Here is a 19149-nt window from a genome sequence, read left to right as displayed (position 1 = left end):
ATAACTGCAGAAAGCTGTGCCACCATCTGAGTGAGGCTTTACATAGTAGGACTGAAGATCAACTAACTTAGTTTTAATTTATTCCCGTTCCAAGCCAGAGTAGAAAATCAGCTCTGGGTCATCTTTATTTAAAGCCTCTCTCTGAAATCCTGTAGAGAGGGGCTCTTGTTAATTGTAATTAGTTCTTAAGGAAAAAGATTACAGCGATGGTGTCTTTTCCCTCTCTTATCTCCTTTTAAAATGGTTTTAGAGAATTTACTAGTGTTGGTTGTTAACTAGTAATCACACGGCATGTGTAACAGTCTGTTTTCCAGACTGCACACGTTAGTCATAGACTGAAGTGGAGTGTTTAATATTCTCAGATACATTTTCCTTTCCTAGCCCTATTTCTTCTTCCTCTTTTTTTTCTTCTTTCTCCTCCTCCTCCTCCTCCTCCTTCTTCTTCACAAAAAAACCTTCTAAAAAAGATTAAAGTCTTAAAAAAAACCACAACAAAACCAAAACTCCTAAATTGCAGGGTAAATTTTGCAAAATAATTTTTTTCTTTATGTCATTCATACTTTCAAAGGTTTCAGTTCTAGGCACTCATTCTTTTACACCTTTGCAGTTAATTGAAACAATTTGCTATTTACTGTCATTTCCTAGAGAGGGTTGCCAGATAAAATAAAGGACACTTGAGGTAAATTTGAATTTCAGAAAAACGATGAATCATTTTTTAGTATAAATATGCGCCAAATATTGCATTAGACAATGCTTATACTAAAAAATGATCGGTCGATTATCAGAAATTCACATTTAATCAGGCATCTTAAATTTAGTGAATTTGCTAAATTTGGCAAACATACCTAACCATAAGTAGGTTATTATTTTCTTTGTCTTTACTTAGCATTATATAGGACAGGTATGTATTTTCAAATGATTTTATAGTTAAAGACAAAAACATTATTTTCTTGTTGAAACAACAGTTAGCAAAAAATGTTCCTTTGCATAAAACAGAAGGCTTAATTCCCAGAAATGGAATCCAGAAAGGAGTACAGGTCTTGCAAATCAAGTTACGCAGCCTAGTTTGGGAAAAGTTTCCTCTGGTTACTGGATAAATTGGCTCCACCCAGCTGCTGAAATGTGATACAAGCTGTTAACAAAACAGGAAGTTGGCTAGGCAGCTTTGCTTCTCAAGGTAAGTGTCTCCTTCTGTCTTCATGTGAGAGTTTTTTGCAAAGTGTTTAAAAATTGAATCCAGCTAGGTGACAGCCCTGAGAGCAGGCGCCTGTGCTGGCTGGGGGCCGTTGGCGATGCAGGATGGATGCTTTATTAACGAACTATGTTCTAGAGTTTGTATTGAGCTAATGAGTGTCTCTAACAAGCTGGCTTAGTAATGTGTCCTGTGACTTTGACTAATGAGCGTTAATCCCAATGAAAGGGTGATTATATACAGAGACTAGTTTGGGATCCTGAAAGGCGGTAACTTTATTCACGCACAGTGTGTGCCTGTGTGTGTGTGTGTGTGTGTGTGTGTGTGCGCGCGCGCGCACTGTGTGTTAATTTTAAACTATGGGAACTCCTTTTTATATTTAAACTTGATAGCATAATTATCTATACGAAGGTTACTTAGAGCCTTACTTGGTTTTTAAAGTGTCTCTTAATCTAGAAATTTCAGCTTCCACCACCCCACATCACTGATGTGCTTTTATATTTTCAGAGAGGCTCTGGGGTGACGAGGTGTTACCTCTGCCCTTAATTTTTTTGCATCTTGTCATGCTGCCCAAGGGGCATTGGAGATTTTTCAATTTGTAAATGAGTTATCAGGACTATTTCTTTACACAGCTAAACTTTTCAGTTCAGATATTTTCTTTTTCCTCTGAATTAAAAATGTAGGAAAATGGGGGTATTGTACTTGGATAATGCAGAGGTGGGAGACGAAAACTGGGATCTGTTGGTTCATTGGAAACAATGAGCTAAACTTTTTAAAGGATGGTTTTGTTTAAAGGGATGAGTTCTACTGAATTGTTTAATGAGCCAATATGTTTATTTTTTTTTGGCTAGTTGTACCTTAGCACCTGTCCATTCACGTGTCAGATTCTCTGGAGTTCCCATTGTATCAGTGCTGTTTTCAACCTTGTCTGCTTGTCAGTGTGAAAGGAGAGCGATGCGTAGGATGCATTTGCTGCCTCCAGGAGTTTGCCATAAGACACGTTACCAATTGTAGAAGAAAAACATGATAAAGTTTTTTTTTTTTGATTAGCAAAAAGCAAAGCTTATGGACTTCCTGCGAAGTGAGTGATTGCATCGGATTGGTGAAATTAGGCGAGACTTCAAGTCAATTTTAATGGAAGACCTGTTTTGTGGTGGGCACTGTGCTAGATGTTTCATAGATGTTATTTAATCTTCACAAAAGCTCTTTATATTGGTTGCATTGTCTCTAACAAAACTAGAAAACGAAGGCCTAGTGAGGTTAAATAATTTATCCAAGGTAAGGTGGGACTGCTGGGTTCAATCCAAGTCTATGTGGCTTCAAAGTCCATATTGTTCACTGTCTCATAGAACACAATAATAGTTCATGGTATTTTAACTGGACCTTAGAGGAGGGGTAGAGGTTTTCTTTATTAAGACAAAAACAAACAGAAACAGTAAGAAACAGCAGACGTGGTAGAATCTCTGAAAATCAAGCTGATGTCACCTTTCGTAAAAGGACTTTTACGTTTATAAGGGTCATCTCCATTTGTAAAGGTGTCTCCTTCACTGTACCAGGCCTGCTTTCACTATCGATGGAGAAGGCAGGGACTAAATCTGCATAGCCATCTTACCCTTATCTATGGTGCTTTCCCTGGTAACCTCCCGTAACTGACTCTCCACCCAAAACATTTTTTGTCTTTAGCTGAAAGTGGTACCTAAGGAGATGGTTTTCAATTTTGGAATATATATAGGTCTCTCCCATATATACAAGAGGTTTAATTTGTTTTTCTCCTCCTAATGTCTCATGTTAATTTGATTATTAGTCTAGCTAGAAGAACTTAAAAAGGTATAAGGAAAATTATTTTTGTGCCCCAACAATTCAATTGTCAATTTAAAAAAATGTTATTTCCCTGTGCTTCCTGTTGTGAAAATGGAGTCTGAAACATTTTTATCCGGGCAAGTGGAAATGCTGACCTATTTTTCAATTTCTCTATAATTAAAGATTCACCTACCAAAGTCAATCTAATTCTTGATGTGGGAGTTTTCTAGGAAAGTAAAGTTAACTCACTAGAAAGAAGGGGAGCAGATTTTCTGAAATATTTCAGAACAAATTAAGTGAGGATGAAAGAAATATATAAAAATGTTAGTCCAACCACAATAGTGTTTAGATGAAATTAGCACATACTGGTGATATGGAAAGTTAGTAGTGATAATAAATAATGGTAATTACCATTTATTGACAGCTTAGTGTTTTTAGACATTGAACTAGTTGTTTTTACACCCATTCTTTCAGCAGTTCTGTGAAAGAAATCTCTACATTGCTTATCAGACTTGTAGAGTGGACTCAACATTCTGAATTAGGCTAATTTAGATTTCAACTCTTCACAGTATGCCCCCACTCACACAGTTTATTATGAAATTTGGATCCTTGCTGGACTTGTTTATGTTGTACATCCTTCTCTCTCCAAGAAGGGAGCAATGATGTTGAGTGAAAAGAACATGAATTTTGGTGTTAGATCTAAGTTCTAATCCTAAAAGTATATACCTGTCAGTGTATATTCCCCGGCCTCAGCTTCATTTCTAAACTGAAGGTAACATCTGCTTGTAAGGATTACATTAGATGTAATATCTACCAGGTTCTCACCAAATGTTTGTTTCTTTTCCTTTTTCTCCACATTATGTCCCCCTACTTTCCCACTCTATAGTAAAACTGTAATTCTTTTTGTCATAGAAATTTTATTGCTTTCCGTATATCTTTTGTGTTTAGCCTTAACTTTTTTGACTTTATCAATCTCTTTATACTTCTATGGTTCTATCTATTTTTCTAAAACTCTTTTTGCCTAATTTTGCCACTCTGTGTGTAAACACCTATTTCCACCTCTAACCTGTCCCTCTGATTATAGTGCAAAGCCCACCAGATTTGCCTCAGATTTTAGTTGAAAAGCTGACCGTACAAATGTGCTGTCCAAAAATACATTTCTAGTTCAACTTGGAATTTCAATTTTTATTTTCTATTTGTTTACTGAATGTAAATGAAGGAGTCTTCAGTTAGAAATAAATTATAAATATTTATTTAAGGGTCTTAGAGTTTGCAAACCATAAACACAACTAGGCAATACCCAGAGTGTTCTTAAGAAAAGCTGAGGGTTCTTATAGTAACAAGTACATTCTTGAGAAGAATCAGTCCCTCATTCTTAGCCTCTGGATTGGGCTGAGATGATAATCCTTGGGATGAGTGGGTGTCTGGATAATAGAAGCCAGGTGGTCTAGATACGTGAACATTTGTTAATGGGACAAAAAAGGGGTCCATTCGCCTATGTATACCTAAGCCAAAGAAGAGACACGTGCAAGTTTTGCAGCAAAAAAAAGTAAAACTTATTTAGAGAGTTGCAAGTTCCAGAGATACAGGTGAACTATTGCTCTCAACCACCTGGCTCCCCAGGTGTCTTGGGAGTATAGATTATATAGGGAGAAATCAGTAATCATAGAAACTAAGGGAGTTGAGGTCATGGGTGCTACTGATTGGATGACTGGAGAGGGATAAGGTAATTGATTATTGTGTACTTTTCTGGAATCAGCTATGGCTCTTTGGCCAGTGGAGTTCTTGTGCCTTGGGCCGGACGTTGAAACACATCTAAAGCCAAGATGTTATCCTTAGTCTAAAGTTCAACCAAAACTTATTATTCTCATGGTTATAGACCTGAGGCTCAGTTAATCTTATGTCCTAAAGCTTAATGATTGAAGGAGCAGGCACACAGAGGAGAAGGGTTGAAAAAAGCAAGTGAGTCGCAGTGCCATTATCTGGGCAAATCCAGCTTGAATCAGAAAACAAAAAAAGGACATTAAAGAAAGGAAGTTCGCGTACAGTTACACATTCTTTCATTAGTTCTTTAGGGGGTGATCAGAAGGTTTGATGTATATTTGGGCGTTGATGCAGGACTGGAAAGTTCAACAGTTTAAGTTCCCAGGCTCGCTAAAACAAGAATAGAATTATATCTTCATATCTCAACCTACTTGATTTTAATAATTTAGCAGCTTGATTATAGTGACTTCATTTTACTTTTCACTCTATTCCTCACAATAGAAGCAATATTATAAATGGTGGTTCCATTTCTAGACCAAAAGCCTAGAAGCAAAAGCATGTTTAACTCATAAATTAATTGAAATATTCTATACTTGTAACAAAGTAAAAGAAAATAATGCCATTGTAATTCTAGTAATAAAATAAAATGAAAACAGTATTCAGTAAGAAGTAATTATTTACCTTAAGCATTGTTTGTAGAATGTAGTTGATGGAAATTTTGAAAAGAACATTCAAGTGTTTTAGGAATTGCAGTGTTTTTATATTATGGTTAATAAAAATTTTTTTTCTCATATAGAAGGTCACTATGAAAATACTAATTTATTTGTCAAATTAATAGGTTTTGTTTAGGCCCACAAATGGAATAAGAAAGAATAAGACATTTTCCATTTGTTAAATCCACCTTCTATCTCCAAAATCCTCCCTGTTGCTTAGCTTGTTTGTTTCTTCTTTAGTTCTGAGAACTCTCCTTTTTTACTGAAATTTCGCTCCTCCTAATTTAGAACTTAACTCAAAGCTGAAACTTAAAGGTCTATATATGCTATAAAGCAGGGGTCCCCAGCCCCCAGGCCACAGACCTGTACTGGGGCGTGGTCTGTTAGGAACCAGGCCACACAGGAGGTGAGTAGCTAGAGCTTCATCTGTGTTTGCAGCTGCTCCCCAATGCTATCTGTATTTGCAGCTGCTCCCCAGCGCTAGCATCACTGCCTCAGCCCCACCTCAGATCATCAGGCGTTAGATTCTCATAGGGGCACTGGTCCCTGGTGCCAAAAGGATTGAGGACTGCTGCTGTAAGGTAATGTTTTTTAAACTGCACATTAAGATCTTTTGGTAAGTTGTGAAATGACAATTCAGTAGGATGTAACCAGCATTAAAAAAAAGGAAGAAATAGAAAATACATGAGTTTATCAAGTATGTAGAGGTAAATAATATTTCTTGAAGTGTTTGTTGGGTCATAATGTAAAAATATTTCTTACTTTGGGTGTGATAAAAAAATTAAATAAACCCACTACATATAGCAAAAGACATCCTTTTCCAAATTATTTAGATATTTTATAGTGATCTCTTTTGTTAAGTTTTTGCTTTTTTTGTGGCTCATTCTTCATATTAAGAAAATCTTGTTACCTCATAGCTATGCATCAATTAAGACTCAGTGTGCGCTTACGCTCACATCTTGGGTGATGTGGAGTGGGTGTTACTGGGCAGAGTTCTCACAATTTTTTGTTGTATGTAAACTTTAGAACTTCTTTGATGCCTTAATTTAAAATAAATGACTAGCAGTAAGAGCTACAGCTTTAATACAATATAACTAGATTCGATTAATTATTTGCTAGCTTACTCATCTGATATGGTTTTAAAGCTGTGCTTTCCCTCCTTTTTTATTTTTCTCACCTGTTCTTAGAGTTCCACAATAAAAAAGACATTTAATGGCCAGTTTATTTAAAAATTCCTTAACACATCCTGCTTTTTCTTACATCTAAATATTTTTCAGTTGTATTCTTCTCATTTTATTTGAGTTTTACTTTGTAGTAATGAATATACTGTCTTGAGTAACACTTGCCTCTGTGGTCTATAATCACAACAATACTTACATATTCATCCAAGTACAAGGAGTTTTTATTTAAATAATAAAGAATACATTTGTTTTAAGTCTTATCTTTGTGTGAGATGTATATAGAACATAGTATATGCAGTCATTATACATTTTTACTAAGTGCCTGTTTTTTAGGCAAGAAATGAAACTATAAATTTCATCATATGTGGGAATATTTCATTTAGAGAATCAGGATAATCTCTCTTAATTTTTTGAACCAGTAGGTCTATATTTGCCCTGGGATGACAGAATGCAAATTACAATGTCCTTTGTTCTATTCTCTATATTCGTACCCATGATAAAATGTGAATATAGAAACTTGTAAAAGTCGTAGGAAATCGGTGAGAGTTTTTTTCCAATGCTTGAAGGATGACCTTGTAACTCATAGCTCATTATCCATGTTCTATAATTTTAGTTTAAATGTTTCCATGAATAACTCCTTATTCTCTTTCCTAACTATGCAAACTGTTGGCATAAGTTGGCTAATGAATTAATGTATTAGTTTGGAATAAGGTTGTTCCTGAAATCATCAACTGCAAAATCATCATCAGTCACTGTAATGAAAATAGAACTTCACCTTGGATAGTCAGCCTCCGACCAAGAACAAAGAAATTGCTATTGTTTACCTCCCTCTCTGACCTCGTTTGTAATATGTGTCTAGTGAATGACAGGTGGTGAAATCTTAGTCACTTCCCTTTCCTTTCTTTTGTTCTCTAATAATTTCCAATACGCCTTTCACTTTGCTTTCCTAATATCACAGTGTTAGGTTTGAAGGTGGCCCTGCTCTCTTTTGCAAATGAAGAAACAGAGACAGAGATTAAGTGACTTGGTGTTAATCAGCTCCTTAGTGCACAGCAGGGACTAGACATCAAGTCTTGTTCCCACTCTCACCTGACAGGAAGTCAGTGCCAAATAAGTATTTGTTAAATTAACTAACTCTTCCTACTATATCATCTTTAAATGAGTGGCACATTACTGCATTTGATCTTCATAATAACCTGGTCACTGTCACATGGTTAAAACTATGACTTTGATGTTCTCTATTTTCATTACAGTGACTAAATCTTGCCTGGTCCTAAAAGCAGGTCTACAAAAGGACTGGGAAGCTATGTTTGTTAGAAAATCCTCCTACGGCTTCACTCTTTAGCAGTTTTTTCTTTAAGTACTGTTTCCTATAGTAAGTAACCATTTTCAAAATTATGCTTTTTCTCAGAGTCTATGTGCTTCTCTTATGCTATATATATATATATTTTGAAAGTGCTTGACTTTTTCATTGGTTCCTCTTGCTCATCCTTAGATGGGAAAAATTCTGGCTTTGGTGTTTGTTAAAAAAAAAAAAAGGGATACAGTACCGTTGGACCCTGCGCTGTCTACTTGGTGTAGCTCCTGGTGTGAGGTGCAGGGCTGGTTAAAGTGTGTACCCTCGGCACAATTTCTAGAATTCCTGTAGTTTAGCTCTGCGACAATGTCAGGGTTTGTTTGTAATTTATATGACATGAGAGGATAATTTATTTTAGTGATTATAAGGATGCTTTTATCTTGTCCATCACCAGATCTATCACACAGGAAACCCCCATTTCTATGGAGAATGAGCTGCTTGCTTCTTGGTCTTTTTCTATCAGCAGCCTGTCTACAGTGCTTGTTTTATTTACTGCCGTGTAGCATGTCCTTGCCCATTTACCTCTAGCCTTGTTTTATACTATGATTTGCAGGTTTTGAGCTTATGCATGAAATGAAGTGGTGGTTGTGGACTAGAAGAGGGTGAGACTGACATAAAGTAGCTGGTTTCCCATTAGGCACATGGTAAGAGGCAGATAACCTGGATGAGAGGAAGAAAATTGCTTGAGCTGACAATCATGCTTTCTTAATTCAGAAGTGTCTGGGTTATAGGTTATGTAAATTTTATCTCTTGCAATTGGTTGTCTGTTAACCTCGGTTTTCAGTGTTGCAAATTAGTTTATCCACATTGTCATCCGGATTAATTTAATAGGAAGTTAGGAGAAGTCATATCAGAGACTTATTCAGGTGATGTTATTTAGATTCAGTAAAAACATCTCTTGTTTGTTCTTTAAGCTTTCTAGGATGAAGTGGAATACAATCTTTTGTTTTTATTGGACTAGCTTATTATTTCCTAATTATACTAATGAAAACTAATATTTGTTATCTTGTCAGACTTTCAGCTGTATCTTCATCTTATAAAACGACTTTGAAAGGAGGTCTTAGTTTCCTCATTTTTAAAGATGTGGGGGCTTAAGGAGATTTGCTTAAAATCTCACAATTGCTAATTGATAGAGCTGAGATTCAAATCCAGGCCAAACTTCACATATCACATTCTTTTTATCATATATTTTTGAGAATATAGTTAGCTGATTATTTGAAAGCAAGTGGTTTTCCAGAATTATTGTCTTGTGGTATGAAAACTTTTATGTTTTATTTTAATTATATCTGAAAATAATGTGCTTTGAATCTTCTTTTTGAGATGGCAGTTTCTGGATTTCCTCTTGGTGCCTTCATACTTCTGTCACACATTAGTTCTGTGGCTAATTATCCCGACGGAAGAGTAACAGCATCTTGCCATGAAATGATTCCTGAACATGGTCACATTCCACGCTCTGATCCGATTCACAACATTTCAGTGAGTCAGATGACATTCACCTCAGGAGATCAGATCAAAGGTACTGTGCTGTGGTTAACTGCTTACGTTTTGAATTTTATTCTTTTACTGTAAATTGATTTTTAAAATTATTATTAGAGTTATACAATTTCAGTTAAAAATCTTCACCTATTTTGATAAGATGCCATTATATTATAGTTCCCGTTTTTGCGTTTACTACAAATGACTATGTTACTTAAGTAGCATATCCATCCCCCATGCAGAACAGGATTTAAAATGTTTTTTTAATCATTGTTTAGTATATCTTCATTAACAACACTATTAACTCAATAGAAAAGGAAAATAAAGTTTATTTTATCTGGTTTAAGATATAATAAACCCTTACCTTTTTCAATACAGTGTAATCTCTTATGCTTTCCTGACAAAATGTAGGTCGACAAAGGTGTATGTATAGTAGCATTTTACAAATTCTTATTTTCTGCAACTCTAGAAATGCAAAATATTAATAGATACTCTAACAAAAAGAGTATATGAAAAACATACTCTGTATGTTATATATAATATACCTTTCAGAGTTTTATACTGCACAGTAGGATGTTAAAGGTCCTGAGGGATTTGCAGTAAAGAAACAAGTAATTACTTCTCATCCATCATTTTCCAAACTAATTTGGCCCAATGGACTACCCCCCGATCATTACCTAACTACCTTTCCCCCTGCCCACCCCTCCACCACACCCCTGGTGGAATGGTTATCGCCATCCCATGGAGCAGATGTCCTATGAACACAGTTTAGAGCCATGTCTGTAGGATGATTTCTACTGTTTTCTCTCCTGGGGTAGTTTTGTATATGAACACCTGATTCTAACTCTGTGCCTCCTCTAAAGTTTCCTTTTGGCATGTCGCTAAATCTCTTAACTTATCTTTTTGTCTGTTTCTTAGTTACTTTGTCAGGGCCAGAATTTAAAGGCTTTCTCTTAGAAGCACGTGATGCTAATGCTCTGAGTGGCCCTCCTATTGGCTTCTTCAAATTGATTGACAGTCAAGTGTCACAGCTTCTGACTTGTGATGATATACAGGTTTGTATTTAGTTTGAAACTGATTTCTGTCAGTTTCCATGGGTCTTCACTACAGGGTGGTGTTTGCAAGATAAACAACAATATTATCTATGGACATCTGAATAGATTCACAATGATCCAACTTTCCCCTAATTTTACTACTGGAAATTATATATTTTTATATATCAGCATCTTAAGAAAGGTAGGATAAGAGCTTGAAGAGTTTTTATCTTTTGATATTTTATATAATATTGACGCATATTGATTTTGAAGGGTGTAAATATTGAAAATAGAGTTCTAGAGTGGGACAGAAATCTAATTTTTTCATTCATTCATTCAATAAACATTTGCTATATCAAGAACTATCCTGTGTACAGGGATATGGTAATGAACAAGACCTACTCTGTTTCTTGAAGTGATTATACCCTTACACATAAATAAAACATGTGGACATGTGCTATATGGCACACAGGTAGAACATATGGATATAGGACAGACACATGAGTAGAATAGTCTGATGACTTAGATTAGAAGCAAGCACAGGATGGGTGGAAAGCATAGAGGGGCTGCCACACACAGGCTGGAGGGAATTGAGAGAGAGCTTCTTGGAGGAGATGATCACAAAGCCGAGCCACAAAGAATGAGTAGAAATTCGCCAAGTGAATGAAAGTGGGAAATAAGATTGATCAAGAGAAAGGAATGACTGATGTACAATGCTACATATTTGGAGGCAGGAATTTCTTTCTTTTGATGAATCTTCTGCATACTATTTACATCTATTAATGGAAGGAATATAAATTTATGGTATAAGCGAAATGATGAGCAGGTCTATGTAGCATTAAAATACCCAGTATTCATAACGCTCTTGAGGTCTTCAGTTTCTGCTGATTCTAATTTAAATTAATTCATGGAGTTAGCTGCTAATCTGGTATCAACCAGTCAACATACATTTATTAAGTATGTGAGTCCTTGTTCTAAAGAAAATAATCTTTACCAGAATGCCAAGGTCATGCGATAATAAATTGCTTTGCAAAATGATAGTAGTTCCAGCCATGCTGAGCTACTGAGTGACTAAATAATAGTTCTTTCCCATTTTATTTCAGGGATCAGCTGTGAGTCACACAAATCCACACAAAAAAACAGAAATTAAAGTGTACTGGAAAGCTCCAAACGATGCCCCCAATCACATACAGTTTCTGTGAGTAAAAAGAAGAGCTAACAGTGTTGTAACTTATAATTAAAACAGTAATGGTCTGTATAATTTTTTTGTCTTTATTGAAATATAATAGACAATTAGTTGCTTGTATTTACATTGTACAATTCAATGAGTTTTTTTCAATTATATTGAGATACAATAATATACTAGTTTCAGTTGTATAGCATAGTGATCAGAGATCCACATAACTCTCAAAGTGATCACTCCACTAAATATAATACCCCTCTTCCCCCTTACATATTTATTACAACATTATTAACCATCTTCCCCATGCTACACTCTACATTTCCATGTCTATTCTGCAACTATCCATTTTGTACATCTCTTTGCCTTTTTTTGTCCCACCTACCCCCCTCCCATTTAGTATCCCTTTAAATATTCTCTGTAACTATGAGTTTATTTCTGCTTTTGTTGTTGTTGTTGATTTTGTTCTTTAGATTCCACATGTATGTGAAATCATGCGATATTTGTCTTTCTCTATCCAACCCATTTCATTCAGTGCAATACCCTATAGGTCAATCAAGGCAATATCTTTTTCCATTCCCTTCCTTTTAGTCTGTGTTGTGTTTTATCTGAAGTGAGTCTCTCATAGGCAGCATATGTAGGGGTCTTGTTTTCTTATCCATTCAGCCACTCTATCTTTTGGTTGGAGCACTTAATTCTTTTCCATTTGAGATACTTGTGGATAGGAAAGCAGTTATTACTATTCTTTATTCTTGTTTTTGATACATGTTTTTTCTTCTTAAAGAAGTCCCTCCAACATTTCCTGGCTTGGTGATGATAAATTCCTTTAGCTTATTTTTCTCTGAGAAGCTCTTTCTGTCCTGCACAGTTTCTTTTGAGAAATCAGCTGCCAGTCTTATGGGTGCTCTATTGTAGGTAACTAACTGCTTTTCTCTTGCTGCTTTTAAGATTCTCTTTGGATTTAACCCTTGGCATTTTAATTATGATGTGTCTTGGTGTGGGCCTCTTTGAGTTCTTGGTTTTTGAGATTCTCTGAGCTTCCCAGAGTTGTTAGTCTATTTCCTTCACCAGGTTAGGAAAGTTTTCCAACATTATTTCTTCAAATAGCTGTTCAACATCTTGTTTTCCTTCAGGTACCCCATGACATGGATATTTTTACCTTTAAAAGTGTCTCATAGGCTCCTTAAATTGTTATAGTCTTGGCTTCTTCTTTCTTGCCATTCTGATTGGGTGTCCTTGGCTTCCCAAGAATTGGAGGTTCAATCCTCTTCTTCATCTACTGTGTTGATTCTCTCTAATATACTCTTTATTTCAGATAATGTGTTTTTCATTTCTGACTGGTTCACTTTTATAATTTCCATTTCTATTTTTATGTTTTTTTTAAATCTCTTTATTAAAGTTCTCACTGAGTTTATCTATACTTCCCCTAGGTTCACTGAGCAACTTTATAACCAGTGTTTTGAACTCTGCATCTGTTAGATTGCTTGACTCCATTATATCTGGATCTCTGTTCTGTTCTCTCATATGGTTTCTGCTTCTTTGTCTTTCCATTTTGGCTGCCTTTCCATGTGTGTTTCTATGTACTAAACAAAGCTCTTAAGTCTCCTAGTCTTATTAGTGTGGCTTTGTGTGGTAGGTGTCCAGTGGCACAGACTTGAGAGGGGTTCAGCTGCAGGCCAAACTTAGCCCAAGCCTCGGCCCCTCCGGGGCCACCTGTTGAGATTCAGCAAACAATCCACAAATGCTGTGCTTATAGTTGCCTCAAAAAGCCACACCAGAAACTGAGGCCAGCTGCCTCCAGTGTGAATCTAAGCACTGCTCAGCAAATGACACCTGACTAAGAGAGGACACACCTGGATGTGGCTTGGCTGGGGCCCTGAGTTGGGGTAGGTGGAGTTTCAAGGAATCCTCCGGGTGGAGTGACCTCTGTTATCCAGTTTGATGACGTCACAGCTATGGCGGCGCTGTGTCTACACACTGGGATGGGGGAGGGCTCAACAGAGGAACGGTGGACACCACCAGCACTTCTGTACAGAGTGAGTCTCACCTTAGCCCTCACTCTGACAACTCAGTGTTCCCCTGTAAGTCCCTGGTGCCCCTGAGCAGCCAGCCTGGTGCTGGTGCTCAGAACAAGTAGGTCTGTCACTGTGAAAGTTCGGTGGCAGATGCGGCCCCTTTAAGAGGCTTCTGCCGCTGCCGCTGCCACCACCTCAGTCTCACTCAGCCGCTTGGGACCGGGCAGCTCCATGTCCTCACCCTGTCCTACCTTTTGCCTTCGCAAGGTGCTTTTTTGGATTTCTCCTTAGTTGTATGGTTTGTCCATCTAGATCCCAGGCGATTTTTCCTTGCTGTTTGCTCCTTATTTCTGTCACAACTTTGATTTGGTTGCCAGAGGGATGAACAGAGCCTCTATCATCTACGTAATATTTTTCCTCACCCTGTGTAAGTAGTTTTTTACCCCTTTTGGACATGCACCCATATAAGAGAAGTTCGGTATAGTAATACCACCTTAGTAATGTAAGCAGTTGTTCTGCTTGCTTTGTTTATTTTTTCTACCATTCTATACTCAGCACCTAACACAAGACCTGGCACCTAAAAGGTACTTAACAGACATTTATTGAGTGAATGAAGTATTATATTATAGCCTTCACACTAATAAGAATCATCAATTAATATTTAATCTATAGGGTGTATGGGGTAATGATTTTCTAGATTTGTTCTTGTCTTGGTATGAGAATATTAAAAAAAAAAGCAGTCCTGAAATTTGGATGTCTTACGCCCTTTTAACAGAGCACTATAAAATGAGTAGTAGTATATTCTTTATATGTCAGAGAGTAGAAATCTGTGCAGTTTAGTCTCTGGGTTTGACATTATGAAAATGCCCCAAAACAGATAAGTAAGAGAAAAGAAGAGAGAGAGACAGTGAGAGTGGAGGCGTGTGTGCGAGTGCGATAGTTCACTTAGCGATGGTGTGGAAGAGTCTCCAGAGACTTGCCTCAGACATAATTAGTAGCACTGTTAGGTGCTATTAAGTCAAGTGTCCCTACATCATTCCTTCTTTTTTTCCTTCTAGAGGTTTGATTCGATTATGATGGGCCGCAGTCAGGATTCTGACTAATCTCCTTGGTGCTTATTTCAGAGTCACGGTTGTTGAGAAGTATAAAACCTACTGGGTGAAGATTCCTGGTCCTGTAATTTCACAACCAAATGCACCTCCTTTTACAACACCTGAAGCTACAGTAACACCGTTGTCAACTTTACCTCCAGTCTCTCACTTAACCAAATCAGTAAGTAACATATTTATGGTTTTACTAAATGCAATCTAAAATAACAGCTTCCTTGGAAATTGTGGTTCTATGCTTGGTGAAGTGTGTAGAGAAGTAGCTGTGCTGAGTTGTGGTAGCAAGTTTTTCGGTTCTCTGCAGGAAATCTGAAGGAAGTCTTCATTGCAACATTATGACTTATAGGTTAGAATAAAGGGAATGCAAGACTCTGCGTGTTCCAAGGTGAGGTGATGACATTGACATATACTCTATACTAGCAGTGGATATGTTTTTATTTAAAAATAAATCTTCCCCGCTCTGTCACTTCTCTCTCTCTCTTTTTCACTTTATTTTCTTTCCACCACCAAATATCAAACAGGGAGAAGGAGCTTAAGCTAAATTTAGACAAGATATAGAGCAGAATCTTGGAATGATGGTATAACTCTTAGATCTTATTTCATTAAAGCCAACGAATACGGGAATTCCATGTGCTGGAGTGCGGAAGCTCTTGCAAGCTCATCAGCTAGGATTCCCTGTCGGCTCTCTGATTCAGAAGAATTATGATTGAGAAAGCATATCTTGGAAAGGGTAATGCATATTAGAAAGATGAGAAAGTTTTTACTCAGGGCAATTTTGATAAATTAGACTTATTAATTCAGACTATAATGAAAAATGTTTTAAGGCAGGTTATTATAGCTGAAAGAACAAACTTAGGCCTGAAACCCAACTTGTCTATTTTCTGTGTGACTTTGGACAAATTACTTAATTCTCAAAGTCTCAGTTTCTTCATCTGTAAAATGAGAATAATATCTAACTCTTAGAAAGTATCATGATGAGAATTAAACAATGTAATGAATATAAGATTTCTAATTGCTTTACACTTAATAGATGTTCAGTAAATGTTGATTCCTTTCTTCTTTTCCTTCCTTTTTCTTTTATAACTTTTTGTTCTCATAGGGAAGACCAACTAAAGCACTTGTACTTCTATGTAATGTCTCATTTTGTTTTCCTTTTCTTCTATATTTTGTAAAATAAGGCCATTATAGTTGATTACATTATTATTACAGATATATTAAACATTATTAAACAGATATTATTACATCTGTTTAGGTCTGTTATTTGTATTAGTTCTTAGTTTAGTTAGTCTAATGTTTATTTATTTAAAAATTGCTGTAGGGGAGTAAGTAGTCAGTTTGGACCTCAGCTTCCCAATAGGAATCTGTTGACAAGATTGTTATTTTTCCATATTCACATAAAAGGCATTATTGCTAGCTCTTGTTGGAGCTTTTATTGTACCTTTGTGCCAAGTTTTTAATCTTTAATTGTAGAGAGGTACATTCGGAGTCATAGGATTATAGTATTTGTAGAGCTAGAAGAAACCTAAGGTATTTTGTTCAGTTCCTACTGAGTTGAAGGTAAAGGGTCCTGGGAGAGTAAGTTCTTTAGCAGATGTGATGGAGTCAAGGGGAAAGTAGAGACCCAAACGCAAGTTTTCTAGTTCTTAGTGGCTTGTTCTCCACTCTACTATGATTTCTCTTTACTCTCCTTGGAAATAATATGAAATATATATACATATTGGTCTCTGTCCCAGTCCCTGCTAATGTTTGGCCTTTGACCCTAGTTCCTGATACAGATCTCCTAAAATCCTTTAATTTTCTAAGTGATAGGTGTCTGACACAGAGCTCCTAAATCCCTTGAAATTTCTTTGGTGATAGGAACTAGTTTTGTTCTAATGAGGTGACCCTGTGTGGGCTCCTGGATGGGGACTGGTCACCAGAAAGACCAAGCCATGATTAGAAGCTTGGAACTATCAGTCCTACCTTCATTCTCCAGAGAATTGGATAATCCATCATGCCTATGTGATGAAGCCTCCATGAAAATTTCAGAAGTGTGGGGGTCACTGAACACATGGAGGTGCTGAGAGGGTGGTGCCTGAAAGAGGTCGTGACTGCTCCATACCCCTCCCCACATACCTTTCCCTATGCATCTCTTCCATCTGGCTGTTCTGGGTTGTATCCTTTCATAATAAATTGGTACTTTAGTAAGCAAACAGTTCCCCTGAGTTCCATGAGCCATCCTAGTAAATTATCGAACCCCAGGAGGGGATTGTACGAACATCCAATTTATGGCCAGTCAGAACTGCAAGAGGTAACCTGGGACTTGTGATTGGCATTTGAAGTGGGTGCAGTCTCACAAAACTGAGCCCTTAACTTGTGGGATCTGACACTAACTTCAGGTAGATACTGTTAGTATGGAATTGAATTATAGGACACCCAATTGGTGTCCACAGAGAATTGCAGAGTTGCTTAGTGTGGGGAAAAAACCCCACACATTTAGTGGCCTGAAGTACTGATAGAATATAAGAAGAAATGAGAGTTTTTTTTTCTATATAGTTCTTAATAAATCTAGTTATATAATGTTTAGTTCTCTTCTGAAATCTACCATCACAGTCCATTCTAACAAGAGTACTACTCATTTGCTCTGTCAAATTGTAGAGGTGACATTTTTTAATACTCATCCTCTTATCTGGCATACCAAGACATCCTAAATGAAATCTTATATTATTCTTGATTCTCCCCACTAAATTGTTATTATTGTTATCTGGAGTGGTGGAATAAATAGGAGTAATCTTTTTTTCTTATATCATTTTAATATCAAATTTGAACTGACTTCTAGAGGCAGAGTCTAGGATCTAATATAAAATCTTGCTAAGGGTTTATTTGTTTGCTTTTTAAAATTTCACCTCTGAAAACTGGAGGACACTCGTTAGGCGAGACTGTCACTGTAGACTTAAGTATTCTGTAAGAAGTTGCTCAAAATTTACTGCAAACTTTGTTTCAGGATGTAATTATTATGAAACTTTTTGCGTGTTAAAGGGACTTTAATACTTGTGTACAATTACAGTTTAACCAATGAGCTTTCCAAATTTTAATTAAAATTAATGAAGTTTAAAAGTTCACAGCGTAACTACTACTCTGATAGTTTCTAATTTGGGATGTATCTTTCTTTCCCTTATTTGAATGCTTATTATGAAAAGGTATTCTTGTTAAAACCTGTACTTAAAGGCTGATAATTAAGACTCTTTCCCTTCATCATTTTTCTAGTTCAGTGCTTCAGATTGTGGGAACAAGAAGTTCTGTGTGCGGAGTCCTTTGAACTGTGACCCAGCGAAGGAGCGTGCCTGTGTCTTTCTGTCCTTCATACGAGATGACCAATCAGTCGTGGTTGAACTGAGTGGTCCCAGTAGAGGCTATTTATCCTTTGCGTTTTCTCATGACCGATGGATGGTTTGTACTTCTCACTTATATAAGTGGTAATTAAGGGAGAATCACGGGAGTGAGCTCTAATCAACGGTAGTTTAGCTGTTTGTTCCAGAGTCAAATTATCACACTTGTGGACGGTGGTCGGGGGTGGGGTGGCTGAGAAGGGAAGGACAGAGTAACTTAGAGTCTGTTCTAAACAGCTTTGAGTGTTTCATGTTTTTAACAGTTGGGCAATTACATACTTCTGAGAACAACCTGTCCTAAGGAAAGTTAGGAAAATCATTTTCTTTCCAGTGACTTTGCCACTTTATCTTTCTATCTCTGTCTCTCACTTTGTAATAAAGCAGGAAGTACAGTTAAAAAAAAGTTGCTCTGCATAAAATATTGTGTTGTTTGTGATGTTTTCCATCCCCTAGTTGTTTTCTCAAGTGGCCAGCAATGAAAGCATGGGGTGCTGATCTTGTTGCCCCCATTTCGTAATCATGGGTGCATTTCTCAAACAGGCAATTAAACCTGGCGTGTCCAAGCATAGATGTATTCTTTAGCAATAGACACCGTTCTCTGATCTCCAGAGGGCAGGATTTGTTTTATGCTGATTCTCACTCTCCCTGGGTAACGCTGAGTGGATTACGTGGCTCTGTAGGTGGCAGCCTTGTGCTGTGGTGTGGAGGAGCAGAGAGCTGCATAACATCCTAATTTCCCGAGGAAGAGGGTAAAGAGTGCTAGGGCCAGGACCTGTGTCTTTCCTGTTCAAGCAGAGTTGGCTGTGGTGGGGTGGGGATAACTACACATACAGAAAACCTCTTACCTTAACATTAGCAAAGGCAAGGAGTCTTTTCTTGAGAGTTCTCCTCAAGCCAGGTTTAAATCTCACATCACTTTTTTAGGGAATCACATTTCAAAAAAATAAAAGGAATTCTGAGCTT

General features: G+C 36.9%; 1 protein-coding gene across 2 annotated transcripts in view; it reads left to right on the top strand.

Moving 5' to 3' along the window:
- The first annotated feature begins 1045 nt into the window (after window positions 1–1045).
- The window catches only part of FRRS1 (ferric chelate reductase 1), a 40836-nt gene continuing 22732 nt past the window's right edge, over window positions 1046–19149 (top strand). The window contains exons 1-6 of one of the 2 annotated variants that reach the window (XM_039869559.1): window positions 1046–1177; window positions 9328–9523; window positions 10402–10538; window positions 11621–11715; window positions 14837–14984; window positions 18065–18247. In XM_039869559.1, the coding sequence (XP_039725493.1) occupies window positions 9328–9523; window positions 10402–10538; window positions 11621–11715; window positions 14837–14984; window positions 18065–18247 (759 nt within the window). In that variant the 5' untranslated portion in view covers window positions 1046–1177. Of the gene's footprint in view, window positions 1178–5959; window positions 6051–9327; window positions 9524–10401; window positions 10539–11620; window positions 11716–14836; window positions 14985–18064; window positions 18248–19149 lie in introns of those variants that run through there. The other variant, XM_039869560.1, reaches the window with a different exon arrangement.

The sequence above is a fragment of the Pteropus medius genome, unplaced genomic scaffold, assembly GCF_902729225.1.
Source record: "Pteropus medius unplaced genomic scaffold, Ma_sr-lr_union100, whole genome shotgun sequence".
Classification (NCBI taxonomy): domain Eukaryota; kingdom Metazoa; phylum Chordata; class Mammalia; order Chiroptera; family Pteropodidae; genus Pteropus; species Pteropus medius.
Note: the sequence above shows the minus strand (reverse complement) of the source record. Positions and strands in the feature narration are given on the sequence as shown.